Source organism: Salvia hispanica, chromosome 1 (genome assembly GCF_029641045.1).
Source record: "Salvia hispanica isolate PSC_SH4W2 chromosome 1, Shi_PSC_v1, whole genome shotgun sequence".
Lineage (NCBI taxonomy): Eukaryota > Viridiplantae > Streptophyta > Magnoliopsida > Lamiales > Lamiaceae > Salvia > Salvia hispanica.
In genome coordinates this window covers 7,146,793-7,161,509 of record NC_142692.1, presented here as the reverse complement: position 1 = coordinate 7,161,509, position 14,717 = coordinate 7,146,793, and the positions used below count along the sequence as shown (strand labels likewise).

Genomic DNA, 14,717 nt, shown 5'->3' with positions numbered 1-14,717 from the left:
AACATTCATTTCTTAAACTTCATGCCGAAAAGTTCCACCTCAACTATGAGAGAACGGAGGGAGTATTCCCTCCGTTTCGCCATAGTTGAGTCATTTTTCCATTTTGGGAAGTTTCTTCATAGTTGAGTTATTTCAATATATAGTAATTTTTTTTTTCTTTCTCACTTTACTCTCTCTACTTTATTCACTTTATACTTTATTCTCTCTACATTTTCCTCTCTCTTACTATTTTATTTATTTATTTAACACACCCAATATTCATTTCTAAAACTTCGTGCCGAAAAGTTTCGCCTCAACTATAGCGAAACGGAGAGAGTATTGTAGTAGAAAATCTCTAGAAATATTGGACAAAAAATGCACAAACTTGGCATCCGTGCAAAAAGATGACAAATTAGATAGACCGTAAATTTGGGGTTGATTTTTTAGTGTAACTAAATTAGAATTTTAAGTGTAATGAGACATCACTTAATAAAGAAGCTCTTAACTTAATTTAAGATATTAATTAAACGGATTAATTTTAATTTAAACTATAAATAGTGTAAAGAGTTTGTAACGAGCCGAAAAGCAACAGTGCAAGTAACATGAGACGAATGGAGTATGATTTAATCGGAATCGCCAATTTTATCTGATAATGGATTAATGATTTTCAATTTTTAATGATAGCCTTTCACGGACCGAAACAAGATCAGTTTACCCAATCTGGTTTATAGAAAAACGGTTGAAAAAACCCAGCAAAAACCCTAACGCATTCACAATAATATCACGGGCAACGTGACAGTTGGGGCACATCAATCGCGTGCCTACCTCCTCTCCTCTCTTATATGCTGACAAGCTTTTCCCCAAATCTCTCGCACTTGTTCCATTTCCTCTCGCTCCACTGTTTACTATGGCTGCGCCCAAGGCAATGGGAGCTCTAGCGTTGGTGGTGGTTATGGCTTTTCTGAGCAGGGGCAGCTCAGCAGTAGGCCGCCAGCTCAGGTTCAACGCCAAACGAGGCGAGTTCAAAATTCTTCAGGTCGCGGATATGCACTTCGGCGACGGCAAGCGGACCGCCTGCCTGGACGTCCTCCCCCGCCAGGCCCCCAGCTGCTCCGATCTCAACACCACCTCCTTCATCCGCCGCATGATCCTCGCTGAGAAGCCGAATCTCATCGTCTTCACCGGTCAGTTTGTTAATTAACCCTTGCTGCTTTTGATTTTGCTTGAAATTAGGTGTTGGATGCAGGGGATAACATATTCGGATTCGACGCGAGCGACGCGGTGAAGTCGATGAACCAGGCGTTTGGACCTGCGGTGAACTCCGGCATCCCGTGGGCGGCGGTGCTGGGGAATCACGACCAGGAGTCCACTCTGTCGAGGGAAGGTGTGATGACGCATATTGTGGGGATGAAGAACACGCTGTCGCAGCTGAATTCCGGCGGATCTCACGTCGATGGATTCGGGAACTACAATCTGGAGGTCCATGGAGCCGAATTTTCTAGAATGGAGAACAAATCGGTTCTCAATCTGTACATGCTCGACAGCGGCGATTACTCTACTGTCCCCTCCATTCCTGGCTATGGCTGGATCAAGCCCTCTCAGCAACTCTGGTTTCAGCACACTTCTGGTAGACTGCAGGTATCAAAACTCTTAATTCAACTAATTCACTCTTAAATCCTAGTAATTAGGAATCAACGAATCCAGATTGGAATTATGCATTCATTAGTTTCATTTGGTGTAAAAATGGAGATAACTAGTTTGATTTGTCAATCAGTCAACCCTAAACAGTAAATGCTCTGAAACTCTATATTGTTTGAATCTTGACAAATTGTTGTTGAAATTCAGAAAATCTACAGCAGCCAACCGGAGGCGCAAAAGGGTGCTGCCCCTGGGCTTGCCTTTTTCCACATTCCATTGCCCGAGCACGCAAGCTTTGACTCGACAAACTCCACCGGTGTGAGGCAGGAAGGGATAAGCTCCGCAACAGTGAACTCTGGATTTTTCGCAACGTTGGTGGCAGCAGGGGACGTGAAGGCGGTTTTCAACGGCCACGATCATCTCAATGACTTCTGTGGCGAGTTGACCGGCGTACATCTGTGCTATGCCGGGGGCTTCGGATATCATGCATACGGGAAGGCCGGCTGGTCTCGAAGGGCGAGAGTGGTGTTAGCTTCCCTCGAGAAAACACAGAAGGGAACGTGGGGAACAGTCAAGTCCATTAAAACTTGGAAACGACTCGATGATAAGAAGCTTAGTCTCATTGATGCTCAGGTGCTGTGGAGCAAGAGCTCCACCAATAAGCAGCGCATTCTGTGAAAGCTGTTTTTTTTTTATCATACCTTAAGCAAAGATGATTAAGTTTGAGAAGAAACAGATTGATTACAGTCTTTGTAGGTTTAACCTTTTCAATTAGTTATAGTTATTGAAACATGGCTCGGTTACAAGGAAAGTTATGTATTTTGATGAGAAGTTATGATACTTTGAGCAAATTAATGAGAAGTTATGACAATTTAGATACACAATCTTCTGTTTGAGAAAACTTGTAGTACCACATTGTATATAGATGGTCCAACAATCTTACAATTGTTCATTTCAACCCAACATTTTCTACCAATGATAATCTCAATAAAAACAGACTTGATGTTAGACAACCACATCCAAACATCACCATAGTCACAGTTCTGCATATGTAGAAAGGTACACAAGTACAGAAGAGTTTTAGGGAAAATCCACCCTGAACATTATTTATTCCAGCAAGAGACCGAGCATAGTTTACCTGCGTCACAAGAAAATAAGCCGAATAAGTGATCGGAAGCACATCCACAATTGCATAGCCAATAAGGGTCACACAAGAGATTGTAAATAGAGTTATAGAACAATGCTCAAGAATCAAATCAGAAACAAATGCTGCAAGAAACCTATCAGTCATGACACTTAGCAATATGCACTGAAACATTTTTTTAATTAAGGTGCTTCACATTTTTCAAGATCTGAGAACTGAAAATAGAAATTTAGATCATCCTATCAATCTATGCTGCTTCAGATGATTGTTAAAACCTCTAATGGAAAGATGAGTAATATTGGAAGTCGGTGGTAGCAACTAGCAAGATAGAAATGAAGGACTTTGACATTAATAATGGTCATGAATTGGTTGAAAAGGTCTCCACACTTCACTCTATGCACATAGAATGCACTGGCCAATCCAACTACTCACTCAAACAAGACATGCCTTCAACATGGTCCACCCAATCTTATAAGAAGGGATTTAGCCTAGTCAGGATAGATCAATGCTTACTACTCATGAGAAGACAAGTGCCAGAACTACCTAAGAGTTTGGATGTGCACTCTCCATATGGTCCTTGGCAGTAATTGTGCATAGGAATATGAAGGAACTAGTAGACTCCCACCACAACTGATAGAGCTGCCCCATAGCTTAGTTTTTATTCGGCTAAACTAATTGAGAAGGTAACGCTAGAGCTAGACCACAATAAAGTGTCACGCGAGATATTTTTATCAACCTGAAGAGCCTAAATTTACATTTCATGGAGCAAGAACCACTACTTAATCATGAGCACACCATGCATGTTAGAACTTAATAATGAATGCACTGGTGAATGCTTAAAAATAAGAATTGCCAAGGAATTTTCGTAGACAATAGACATCATAAGAAGAAATCACATACAGCTATAGATATTAGGCCATGATTTAATTGAAACCATAATCAAGCCTTATACTGAAGGAGATGTATTCCTGGTTCATCGGGACAAGATGGCGAATAGGGAGGTAAAAATCACAGAGAGGGCAATTGAAGTGATTGCCAGGATTAGAGAAAAGAACCAAAGTAGCACAAGGCTAATAAAAGTCCTAAACCTATACCAAAGAATGGACTTACACTTCAAAGTTGGAGAGTGCTAAAAACTCCAACTTTATCAGTACACTGAACACTTTATTCAAACGGGAGAAAATGTATGCTTTGTGTTCCCCCAAAAAACCATCTTTAGATTCAGTTTTTATCATGTCTCCACTAGTTACATACACAGATTTCAGATAATGAAGAATAAAAGAGATAATAGTAAAAGAAGAAACATGAGACAAACCTAAATCAGTTGGAAGCAGGAGACGAAGAGAGCATCTCCATGATTTTCTTATCACGTTTCTCCATAGCCACATCCCAGACGTCGTTCCCAATGTGCTTAGGCTGTCGAACCAATTGAGAGTAATCAAAGGAATGTTAGAGTAATGTAATCAAACAGATTTAGGAAATAGATAAAAGTGGAGAAGAAGGTACGGACGCGGCCGTGAGCAGCTTTGTGGATGTGATATTGAGCGTTGCCCATAACGCAGAGCATCCCTGCTATAATTCCCAATGGCAGCATCGCTTCCAACCACACCAACCCCATTCTATTCAATTGATAAGATCGACAACCACAAATTCACTCAGATCGCTCAATTCCAGCTCTGGGAGAATGCAATTGGAATTTCGATTTTCCTTTCCCTTTTCCCTCTGCTACCCTAGAAATGGAGTAGAAAATATAAAAATATTATTCTGGTTTTAATGAAGCCCAAAAAATTTCTATTTTTTTTTTAAGAAAAAAAATAATTGAAAAAAAGGCCCAAACCAAGCCCATGTGTTGGAGAAGAGGATAAAAGCTCGTTGAGCTGGAAATGAGGGCATCCCATGAATTTAGTCCTGTGACCTTCTCTCCATCGTCTTCTTCCTAGCTATGCTTGCTTGCTAGATGCTTTTGTATCGATTTGATTCAAATCGTTGCTGCTTGCATCTGATTTGCGGAGCTTCTGTCTATGTCGGGTCTTTACAATTCCAACTTTTCGCCTGCTCGGGCTGCCTCTCCGCAGATTACTTCAACTAACCCTGATGTAGAGAGGTATATCGCTTCTTTTCTACTTATTTTCTTTGATCATGTGTTTAGTTAAGAGTTTTTATATTTTTGTTAATCCGAATTTTAGTAATCGGTACTTGTCGGAGCTCTTGGCGGAGCATCACAAGCTTGGGCCATTTATGCAAGTTCTTCCCATTTCCACGAGGCTCTTGAATCAAGGTTATTCCTTTCTTTAATTTACTTCGACGGATTACTTTGTTTCTTGTAGAGATTGGATCTGAATCATCACCATATTGAGATTTCTATTGTTGTGTCGGTTTTCAAATCAAGAATTACTTATAGCTCAAATCAAGTACTTGTTTGTGTCATTGTATCTTCATTCAATATAAGTAAAATCATAAGTATTAGATTCTTCATTCATAGTTCTTTCTTGAAATGCCCTGTCTTGTGTTACTTTGGCTAAAATCCACTGATTGACTTGCTAAGTTGTAGTAGAACTCTGAGGACACAATGTGTTTTTCTCATTTTTTGTTATTCACAACTATCTTGTTTTCATCTTCAAGAGATCATGCGGGTTACTGGGATGGTGCCGAATCACGGCTTCAGTGAACTTGAGAGACTAAGACACAGAAGTCCGAGCCCTATGGCCTCTGCAAACTCTCTGTCAAATGTTGCTGGGACTGGATTATCAAGCTGGAATGGACTACCGCAAGAGGTAGTTAAATATCCAACTCAACAAAACTCTCTTTCTTTCTTTTTAATCTATAATATACAGTCAGGCAGGGTTGTTATGCTTTAAATGGATTAATGGAAGAGTTGTGGCTGTTAGAGAGTTTGATATCTAGCTATTGTAATTATAAATTTTCCCATTGCAGTTTCTTCGCAATAACTTGGCTCTAGTAAAAGTTCACAATCTTAGAATTGTGGACATTTTGAACTTTTGAAAAGTATGATCTCTGGTATAATTTCCTATGTGTTATGTCTTGTGTAACTGTAAAATGAATCTTAGTTTCAGAAATGATGCAACAGATATCAGGTAGTTTATCTGAGCTTTACAAGATTGAAACATGTCTACTAGTTTAGGCATGGTTTCTGACTTGGTAAGAAAACAAGGTGGGGCTGTGGGACCAACTTTGAATGCAGTTCAGACTTGCAAAGGATGGTTCAACTATTCTTGAAAGATAATGTTATTCACTTAGGAACTTTTTCCCAAAAGTTATGTTTTTTGTTCCTTTGCCTTTTTAAGTTTCTGGTGCTTTAAATTTATGGAGCCTCCATTTTCCGTATATCCTAACTTATCAACCACAATCTCAGTGTACTTCTTTTACATATCCATGTAGTGCTATTGCTACTTCTTTCTAATTGTGGTTTCTTTCTGTCACCTTTTTGTCTTACTCATAACATACTTCATATTCGGAAAAAATCTATATGGTAAATGTTTTAAAAAACCTTGTAGCAGTTTTATGATATGTTGATAAGTTCAGTAGATCATCAACTACCCATCCAATTGACAGCAGCACTCAAAATAATACTATATTTGTAATGAACTTTTACATTCGATTGGCTACATACTGGGTGGAAGTGTTAGATGGTAATGAACTATGATATGGTATGTGGTTCCAGTTGGTTACTTAATGTTAGAAGTAAGGTGTTGATTTGGTTTGTCATAAAAGCTTTTTTTTGTTACTGGCCATTGAGATATGTTGCATTCAGAACTTCTGATTTGATTTGAGAACACCCTCTTTCGCCCTGCATTCGACACAAATCAGGATCAACTGAAGTTTCAGCTTTAAATTATCGCTATATTGTAGTAAGTTTTAAGCTTAGTTATGGAGGTCATGTATGCTGTCACCATTTTCAGTGAGTCCATTCCATCTTTTGACCAGTCACACTAACAGGTGAAATTCTAAAGCTCGTAGTGATGGTCACACTTGCTGGTTGATCATAGATTGGTTTGTTTTTGCGTTTCGTCAGCTATGATCTAATATATATTTTTGCTTTTTAAAGTCTAGCCTTGGAGGTAATGATGAAATATATCTCATTGGCTTGAATATTGTAAAGGATATAGTAGTTATTATTATTATTATTATAATATTATTATCACTTTTTTGCTTGATTGGGAACTTCTGCTTGTTACATGCATATCATGTTTCAATACTGGCATTATACTCCGTATCTAATCATTCCTTCTAATTTCTTTCAAAATTAAGCTGATTCCCTTTAACTTCTTGTTTAACTGACAGAGACTGGGTGGGCCTCATGGAATGACTATGGATTGGCAAGGAGCACCAGCAAGTCCCAGTTCATACACCGTCAAAAGGATTTTACGTTTAGAAATTCCTGTGGACAGCTTTCCTAATGTAAGAACATGGAATGGGCATGATTTACTTTTTGATACTCTTGTTGACCCTTCATAGCTTGGTTCATTCTTAGCAACAAAATGCTTCCTTCTCTCCGGATGTTCCTCTTATCAGTATTTAATTTCTTCATAGTTCAATTTTGTTGGCCGACTGTTGGGACCTAGAGGAAATTCACTTAAACGAGTTGAAGCCACTACTGGATGCCGGGTATATATCAGAGGGAAAGGTTCAATAAAAGACCCTGACAAGGTAATGCAGTGTTTTTATGATGCATCATTTTTTACTGTTCTTTCCGACTGAGCATGAAACAGCTTCATTGTAAGTAGAGAAAAGGAAAGAAACAGGATATGAAACATTTGGAACTATGATTATTATTGATGTTCACTACTTCATTTACATTGATAGTTAAGTTGCAAGTGTTAAGCAAATCTACGTCACTGACTGCATATGTCAAGTTGCAGGAAGAGAAGCTGTGTGGGCGACCTGGCTATGAGCACCTTAATGAACCCCTCCATATCTTAATTGAGGCTGATTTACCAGCCAATATTGTTGATATGAGACTGAGACAAGCACAGGACATAATTGAAGAATTGCTGAAACCAGTGGTAAGATCTGTACTGTTTTTTTTTTCTACTTTAAAAATCTACCTGATTTCAAATTTCTTACCAAGTATGGTAAATGATCATGCCGGGAGTTCACCATAGTGACACTCTTTGATTATTCTTATCTTAAAAAAATTGAGAAGTAACATTGAATTTTCAGCAATCTCAAATAAGATGCTCACCCTTCCCTCTAAAATAAGGAAAAGGAAAAAGAATAATGTTATTTGTAGAGAAGATGAGATAATTGTACATATGACTATAGATATATGTGTACCTAGGGGAGTGTTATATTGCTAACTCAATACCTAATTGCTAACTACAACTAAATAATAGCCATTAGATATTCAAATTAAGGGCCTAGATCATCAACCACGAAATGTCAATACGATCAACAAAAAACGTCAATAAAGCCATATGATTAATTCCATAAAATATCAATAGGGGTATTAATGTCAATTAACTACATGTTTAGTTATAACTAACTTTTAAAAGAAATCCCAAAACGTTAAATTCATATAACATATATCAAATTAAAGATAATTTTATAAGGATTCCAACGATATCATACATGCATATGTTCCGACGTCAAAATTTGAAAAAAAAATCGAAATTTTTTCAATTTTTTCGTGAAGCAAAAATGTCAACATACTATATAAAATATGTCAATATAATACATGTAGAATGTCAATATAAGCAATGAGTTAACATTCTTAAAGCATTGTGTTGACATTCTCAAAGCATTGTGTTGATATTTCCGAAACACTATATTGACATTTTCATCTAAAAGCCTAATTTGGCGTTTTTTTTTTTTTTATCTTTTTTGATTTTATTAATAAAAACGAAAATTACACGTGACAAATTGTAGACCACACGTTTTCTAAAATTCTATGGCCTTAAATTAGTTGTAGTTAGCAATTAAGTGATGAGTTAGCAATTGATCACTCCCTTGTGTACCTATATCCTATATAAACTAGGAACCATTTTCAGCCTTTAGATCATAAAGATTTACAATAGATTCATCAACTTATTGAATGAGTCCATGGTTCTGAGTTCGAAATTCGAATCCCAAAGGTGACAAGAATTTTTATTTTTGAATTCGTACAATCTCCTATGAATGCATATGTGATCCATGCTCGATGACCATAAATTCATGTAACAAGGTGATGAATCCATTGTGCATCCTATATTTTAGCCACTCCTTATATCTATAGCATAAGGGTCAAATAAAAACACTTCATATTGTAAAAACTGTGAACCGTTTCAGCCATTAGATAATGATGATCTACAGTGGATGCATCTCCCTTGTTGGATCCGAATGTAGACCTGGGTTCAAAACTTTGAGGGGGCAAATTGTTTTATTGAAGTTAATTTCTCTGCAAAGGAAATTTTGTTTATATGTTAAATGCAATTAGTCTCGCATTCTCATAACAACTAGGTTTTTATTCTTACACACCCATATACATATTCATATACATATAATGCCCTACTATACTGCAAACTACATCTCTCTTGCAAACTACAAACTAAATCTGCACCGTTAGATCTCACCCAATTGATGTTGTGTTAGCATTTTTTTTTTTACGTTATTTGTCATCTGCTGTTTGTTGACATCAAATCTGGAAATCTAATAGTCCAAATTTTAGTTTGTACTGTTTGCAATTGATTACACCTATGTACATATAATACACTACTAAAGATATTAAACATTTAGCTTGATATCTGAATAAATTGAACTGCACATAGTGACAAGTGTGGCTGCGGTTGGTCTCTTGGAGCCCATGGGTGGTCTCCCATGACTTGAGTAAAACTTTCTTTGCTGTAATTTATACATGTGGTGGTCGACCACAATTGCAAAAGGCCACTACTAGATGTAGTCTTAGAGTTTCTAACTGATTGTACTTGTACTTTCATGTAGGATGAATCCCAGGATTTCATAAAGAGGCAACAGTTACGTGAGCTTGCCATGCTAAATTCAAATTTTAGAGAAGAGAGCCCCGGGCCAAGTGGCAGTGTCTCACCTTTTAATACCAGCATGAAACGTGCAAAAACAGGACGTTGATATCAGTACACAAGCTCGTCAGAGAGTTTTTCTTCCGTGGTTGATGGAGTAATACATGGATATATCTATGGAAATGCATCGTATCCGTATTTGCTGCCAAGTTGATTATACAACAAAGAGATAATTGTTCAATGGATGTGAAGCTGATTGTTTGGGTTGGGTTTTACTACTTTCTTTTTGATTAAGCAGAACATCTAAAAGTTTTAAAAAATGGTTGTATAGTATAGGGTTGGTTTAAACCAGGTTTTTGTCATGTCAGTTCATGAAATATGTATTCATTTGATTGATTCTAGTGTGAGATGTGTTATTATTTGTACAGACTGCCATTGAGAAGTTTGGTCTTGTAGATATTTTGTTGGGACAAACTATCCACAATACTACATGTTCTTACCATTCACATTATGCTGTCTTTTTAAGTATGTTTGATGTTGTTAGATTCATGTGGCAGATTTAGTGCATGTTATGCATGCTGGTGGTTTCAGTTCCATGAAAATGCACACTGTAACCGGACCGGGTAACCTTATAGTAGCATGGTTACGGTTGTACTGTTTGCGTCCAGTTCTGGTTCGACCCAGAACTATTGGTTAACTGCCGGTCCAGTTAAAACTGCACACAAGATATCACGGTCAAAAAATTGAAAGCCTCAAAATCCTAGCTGTTTGGTAACAAAATGTGTGGAGAAACAGTTGGAGATCTTCTATACCATGGTAGAAGTTTCCCTAAAGACTTCAATTATTCAGCTTGAACAGTGGAGATCACAACAGCCTTATCAATGCGACCAAACGATCGGTAGCTGAAGAAGATATGAAGACAATGTCCGAAGACTTGGTTAATTTTAAGGCCAGGGCTGGGTTTGAGCTTTTTTTATAATGTTTTGGGATGATAGTCATTTAAGCAACGAATCTTGGCCAAATTATGATCGTCTTTTAAGTTTTGAAAACAAAAGACTATTGCAAAGGTTAAACTTTTATCAATTGTTTCATTCTTGTATAAAATTACATCTTTTGGTGGTGCTCAAACGAAATTGTTTCATTAAAAATAAAAAGAAGGAAGAAGCTAGAAAGGTTAAGAGAAAAGACACAAAAAAATAACATATTTTAATTAAATATACATCATTTTAATAGTAACCAAAAAGGCAAATTGTTGAAAAAAGTAAGGAAGTTCTCAAATTTAGATATATTTTTGTATATGACACTTAAAAAAATTGTTTTCTTTGACGAATTACATATATGATAAAGAAAACAACAATTGCATATAAATAGCATGAATAAAATTATTCTGACCATTTGTAATAAACTTATTTTACCAGAAATCTAGTTAGCTTTATTTTGATTTTTGAGAGACCGAGAGGAAGAGTAAAAGGGGAAGGAAAATCGAACATTTCTCCCAGTACTAGAGGTGGAATTGAGGGATCTGAGTAAATTTGTGGTCGCCGATCTTATCAATTGAAGAGAATGGGGCTGGTGTGGTTGGAAGCGATGCTGCCATTGGGAATTATAGCAGGGATGCTCTGCGTTATGGGCAACGCTCAGTATCACATCCACAAAGCTGCTCACGGCCGCGTCCGTATCTTCCTCTCCACTTTTATCTTACATTACTCTAACATTCCTTTGATGATTCGCAATTGATTCCGCAGCCTAAGCACATTGGGAACGACGTCTGGGATGTGGCTATGGAGAAACGCGATAAGAAAATCATCGAGATGCTCTCTTCGCCTCCTGCTTCCAGCTGATTTAGGTTTGTTTGCCTCCTGTTTTTCTTTTACTATCTTCATTCTCCACTCTAGAGTCTAGATATACTACCATCTGATTAATATAAGCATTCTCAGTGTATTAGTTGACCTAATTTGATGCTCACATCTAGAAAGTTTGAGCTAGTGAACAAGATTCTTTCTCATGTAGACGAATTTGTCTCTGCACACTTCCATTTTATATTTCCAGTAGGGCAATTGAGTTTCTTTGAGCTTGACTTGAGAGGGTAATGGAATTCTTGGTCTCGTAGGCAATTTCCTAGACTTTATAGTAGCATGTGAGTGGTTGGGATTGAAGTTATAAGATTTGTAGCTGTAAGTGCTTTGTTTGCAAGAAATGTTGTATTGAGTTATTCCACTCCACAGTCATGAAAGTTTATCATGTTAAAATACATGTATATGCAACTAGTTCAGACGTGATAAAATCTGATACTAAATATGTCTGTTTTGGAGATATAAAAAAAGATATATTTCATAGAACATCGCACTTGAGTAAAGTGTTCAGTGTGCTGATGAAATGGAAATATGACTGCACTGATTTATGTTAAGCATAGAACTTCATCTGTTCTCCTGTATTGATGAGCAATGAGTTACATATGCTGAACGAACATTCAATCATGCAAAAAAGTGTACTAATTATCCTCTATTAGATCCATATGTAGAATGTTCAACGGGGTGGGTTTGATGAAACCCGAGACCTGCTGCGCGTTGCTTCATAGTCTAACACAACCTGTCTCTCCCCGCATAAAAACTGCTGGGTTTAGGCCTGCAAACCTGTTCTCCAGATCTGGTTTTTCCACCCTCCTTTAGGTCGTTCAATCAATCAAAAGTTTGTGGTCTTCTTCCATCTTCTCCTCCTCTCTCACAGATAAAAACACTGGCAAATCTGAAAGATGTCAAGGGTGTTTTCAATACATGGAGCAGGTCTAAATAAGATATTGTAATGAGTGTTACTTAGCCCAACCTTAGCGGGTTCAAGATTATGAACCACGACACCCACCTTACGACCCTTGTAGTCTCCCCAAAGTTTTCTTGAGCTAGGTGAGTTAATGGCAGGTCTGTATATATTTCCCTATTCATGATCATGCATAGGGATACATCTCCCATCTAATCCCATTCTCATCCTAATTCATGCGTAAGAAAACCATCCGTATTGGGAAAGTCTTGTCCTCAAGTTGTAATGAGGCCTTGTCGGTTAAGTTAGTACTTAGTAATTATTTAATGCTTCCTTGATACTAGTGGTAATTTATCTCAACCTGAGCCAGAGCTTGCAAATACCAAATACTGAGATAGTGGGATTATATTTAGACATTCATCCAATTCTTTGACCATGTTCTCTATTCAATTTATTTCATAATTTCCCTGTTTCACAAGAACTAAGAACATCACAGAAGTATTTGACAGCTACACGCTCAGCGATTAGGTGCTTCAGTCATAACTTTGTATGGGATACGGGATATTTATGCACCACTTTCTTCATACATCATGTATAAGTTTAAGCTAAATGAAGCACAACTGGTTAAAAGTGGCAGTCTGTACTGCTCATGTAAAAACAGGGTAGTTAGGCACAATTTGGTTTGTCATCATACCTTTGTCCGTAGATCTTATTTTCAACTTAACTCAATTTCTGATGAAAGCTAACACTTGCAGACAATATATTATTTCCATTGCTGATGCATAAATTCTAATTCAGTCAATAAACCAGGAATTGGGATAAATGAAGTGTGCACTGCCACTGTCTGATTATGGAATATACAAGTTTACTAGTTTATCCATATTTCCTTCCACAACTCTCATTTTATGTATGGTATTGGAACCAGTTTCAATTAAAATATAATACCTTCACCAACGTCACCTAAAACTCGGCCCAAACTAGTATATTTTCCAAATGAAATCATGTGAACAATCCAAATAGAATCAGGGTAGGTTGTTGTTGCTTGCTGTTATCCTCTATGCTTATTCCACAGTCTCCTTAAACAATCACCCTCATACATATAAGGAGTTCAGGGATGGAATAGGTGCACGAGGGAGAAATAAGGGTACAAGTAAGCCTCCAAGAAATTTGGAACCAACCACCTCCACCACCTAACTCACAGCCAGCTTCTTACACTCCCAACCGATTCTTTTATTATTTTCAAAATGATTACAGATCACTTTGCAGATATATTGGTCCTCTTTCAGCATCTGGAGATCATCCAAAACTGGTGCATGTCTTCCTAGCTCTTAAGTGTGGCTAGATAAAGATTCAGTTGGTTCTTAATCCCAGTTTGGTCGTTTTAGTTTCTTTAGTGTTTGTATCTGAATAAGTTGTTGGGCAATGAGTACTAATTTACAATCTCTTGTGGCGTGCTTCTTTATTTATCACTTATTCTGGCTTCTTTTATTGTGATGTAGATTACAATGCTTGGTGGCATGCTGGAATAAATAATGTGTTGGGTGGATTTATGTACAAACTGTGCAAGAATTATGGTGATTATGGATGTGGTTTATGATAAATCTGTTGAAATACATATGTTGTTTAACATGCAAGTCTATTCTTATTGAGATTAGAATTGTTTGAAAGTGTTGGGTTTGAAACAGAAATCAGAATGGTGAAGTTGTTGGACCATCAATATATATTATTACTACACGGAGTACTGATTTTCATAAACATATTGCAATCAGTTTTTCGAAATTAGGCAAGACACAGAATTTAGTTTTTGAAAATTGATAGTGCTTAACTAGTTGATATTGTACTTTTTAAGTAAATAGATTTATAACTACCTTTTGATAATTGGTATAAATAAAATCGAATTTATATGAATTCATCTGATGCCATTTTATAGTCATATGTCTCAAATCAATAGATATCATTTTACAGAACGAGTTTGTAGAACCTTTGCTTTTTTTATTCATATTCTATAATTCTGATTTTCTTCGAACTATATCTTAAAATTGGGAAAAAAGTTGTAGAAAAAGTAGGTTGAAAAATATAATTAAAATGATTTAACCTCTAATTCAATACTGATAGCTTTTAGAGTAAAATATATTCGTTGCGTGAGAAGAGATGATTTTTGGCAGAAACTCTTTAAAGCCATTTGTTTTAGTAGTATGTTAGAATTGTTTGAAAATGTTGGGTTTGAAGTG

General features: G+C 36.9%; 4 protein-coding genes across 5 annotated transcripts; 3 read left to right on the top strand and 1 right to left on the bottom strand.

The window, feature by feature from the left end:
* The first annotated feature begins 680 nt into the window (after window positions 1-680).
* Window positions 681-2,501, top strand: PAP29 (purple acid phosphatase 29). The gene is made up of 3 exons (XM_048126002.2): window positions 681-1,163; window positions 1,226-1,617; window positions 1,825-2,501. Exons 1-3 carry the CDS (start codon window positions 887-889, stop codon window positions 2,293-2,295), a joined length of 1,140 nt encoding a protein of 379 aa, XP_047981959.2. The 5' UTR covers window positions 681-886; the 3' UTR covers window positions 2,296-2,501.
* LOC125185351 (NADH dehydrogenase [ubiquinone] 1 alpha subcomplex subunit 1-like) lies at window positions 2,495-4,506 on the bottom strand. The gene is made up of 3 exons (XM_089062835.1): window positions 4,272-4,506; window positions 4,077-4,177; window positions 2,495-2,755 (listed from the first exon to the last, which is right to left on the bottom strand). The coding sequence occupies exons 1-2, from the start codon at window positions 4,377-4,379 to the stop codon at window positions 4,082-4,084; spliced, it is 204 nt and encodes a 67-aa protein (XP_088918961.1). The 5' UTR covers window positions 4,380-4,506; the 3' UTR covers window positions 2,495-2,755; window positions 4,077-4,081.
* A 140-nt stretch (window positions 4,507-4,646) lies between these two features.
* Window positions 4,647-10,238, top strand: LOC125223322 (KH domain-containing protein At3g08620-like). 2 transcript variants are annotated; one of them, XM_048126412.2, is made up of 7 exons: window positions 4,647-4,865; window positions 4,948-5,039; window positions 5,384-5,535; window positions 7,064-7,180; window positions 7,313-7,429; window positions 7,636-7,785; window positions 9,698-10,238. In XM_048126412.2, exons 1-7 carry the CDS (start codon window positions 4,783-4,785, stop codon window positions 9,839-9,841), a joined length of 855 nt encoding a protein of 284 aa, XP_047982369.1. In that variant the 5' UTR covers window positions 4,647-4,782; the 3' UTR covers window positions 9,842-10,238. The 2 variants fall into 2 exon arrangements, with proteins under 2 accessions (XP_047982369.1, XP_047982370.1); XM_048126413.2 differs by having other exon boundaries at window positions 4,649-4,865; window positions 7,642-7,785.
* Window positions 10,239-11,144: 906 nt separating this feature from the next.
* LOC125219301 (NADH dehydrogenase [ubiquinone] 1 alpha subcomplex subunit 1-like) lies at window positions 11,145-14,241 on the top strand. The gene is made up of 3 exons (XM_048121242.2): window positions 11,145-11,403; window positions 11,478-11,578; window positions 13,986-14,241. The coding sequence occupies exons 1-2, from the start codon at window positions 11,296-11,298 to the stop codon at window positions 11,571-11,573; spliced, it is 204 nt and encodes a 67-aa protein (XP_047977199.2). The 5' UTR covers window positions 11,145-11,295; the 3' UTR covers window positions 11,574-11,578; window positions 13,986-14,241.
* The last annotated feature ends 476 nt before the right edge of the window (window positions 14,242-14,717 follow it).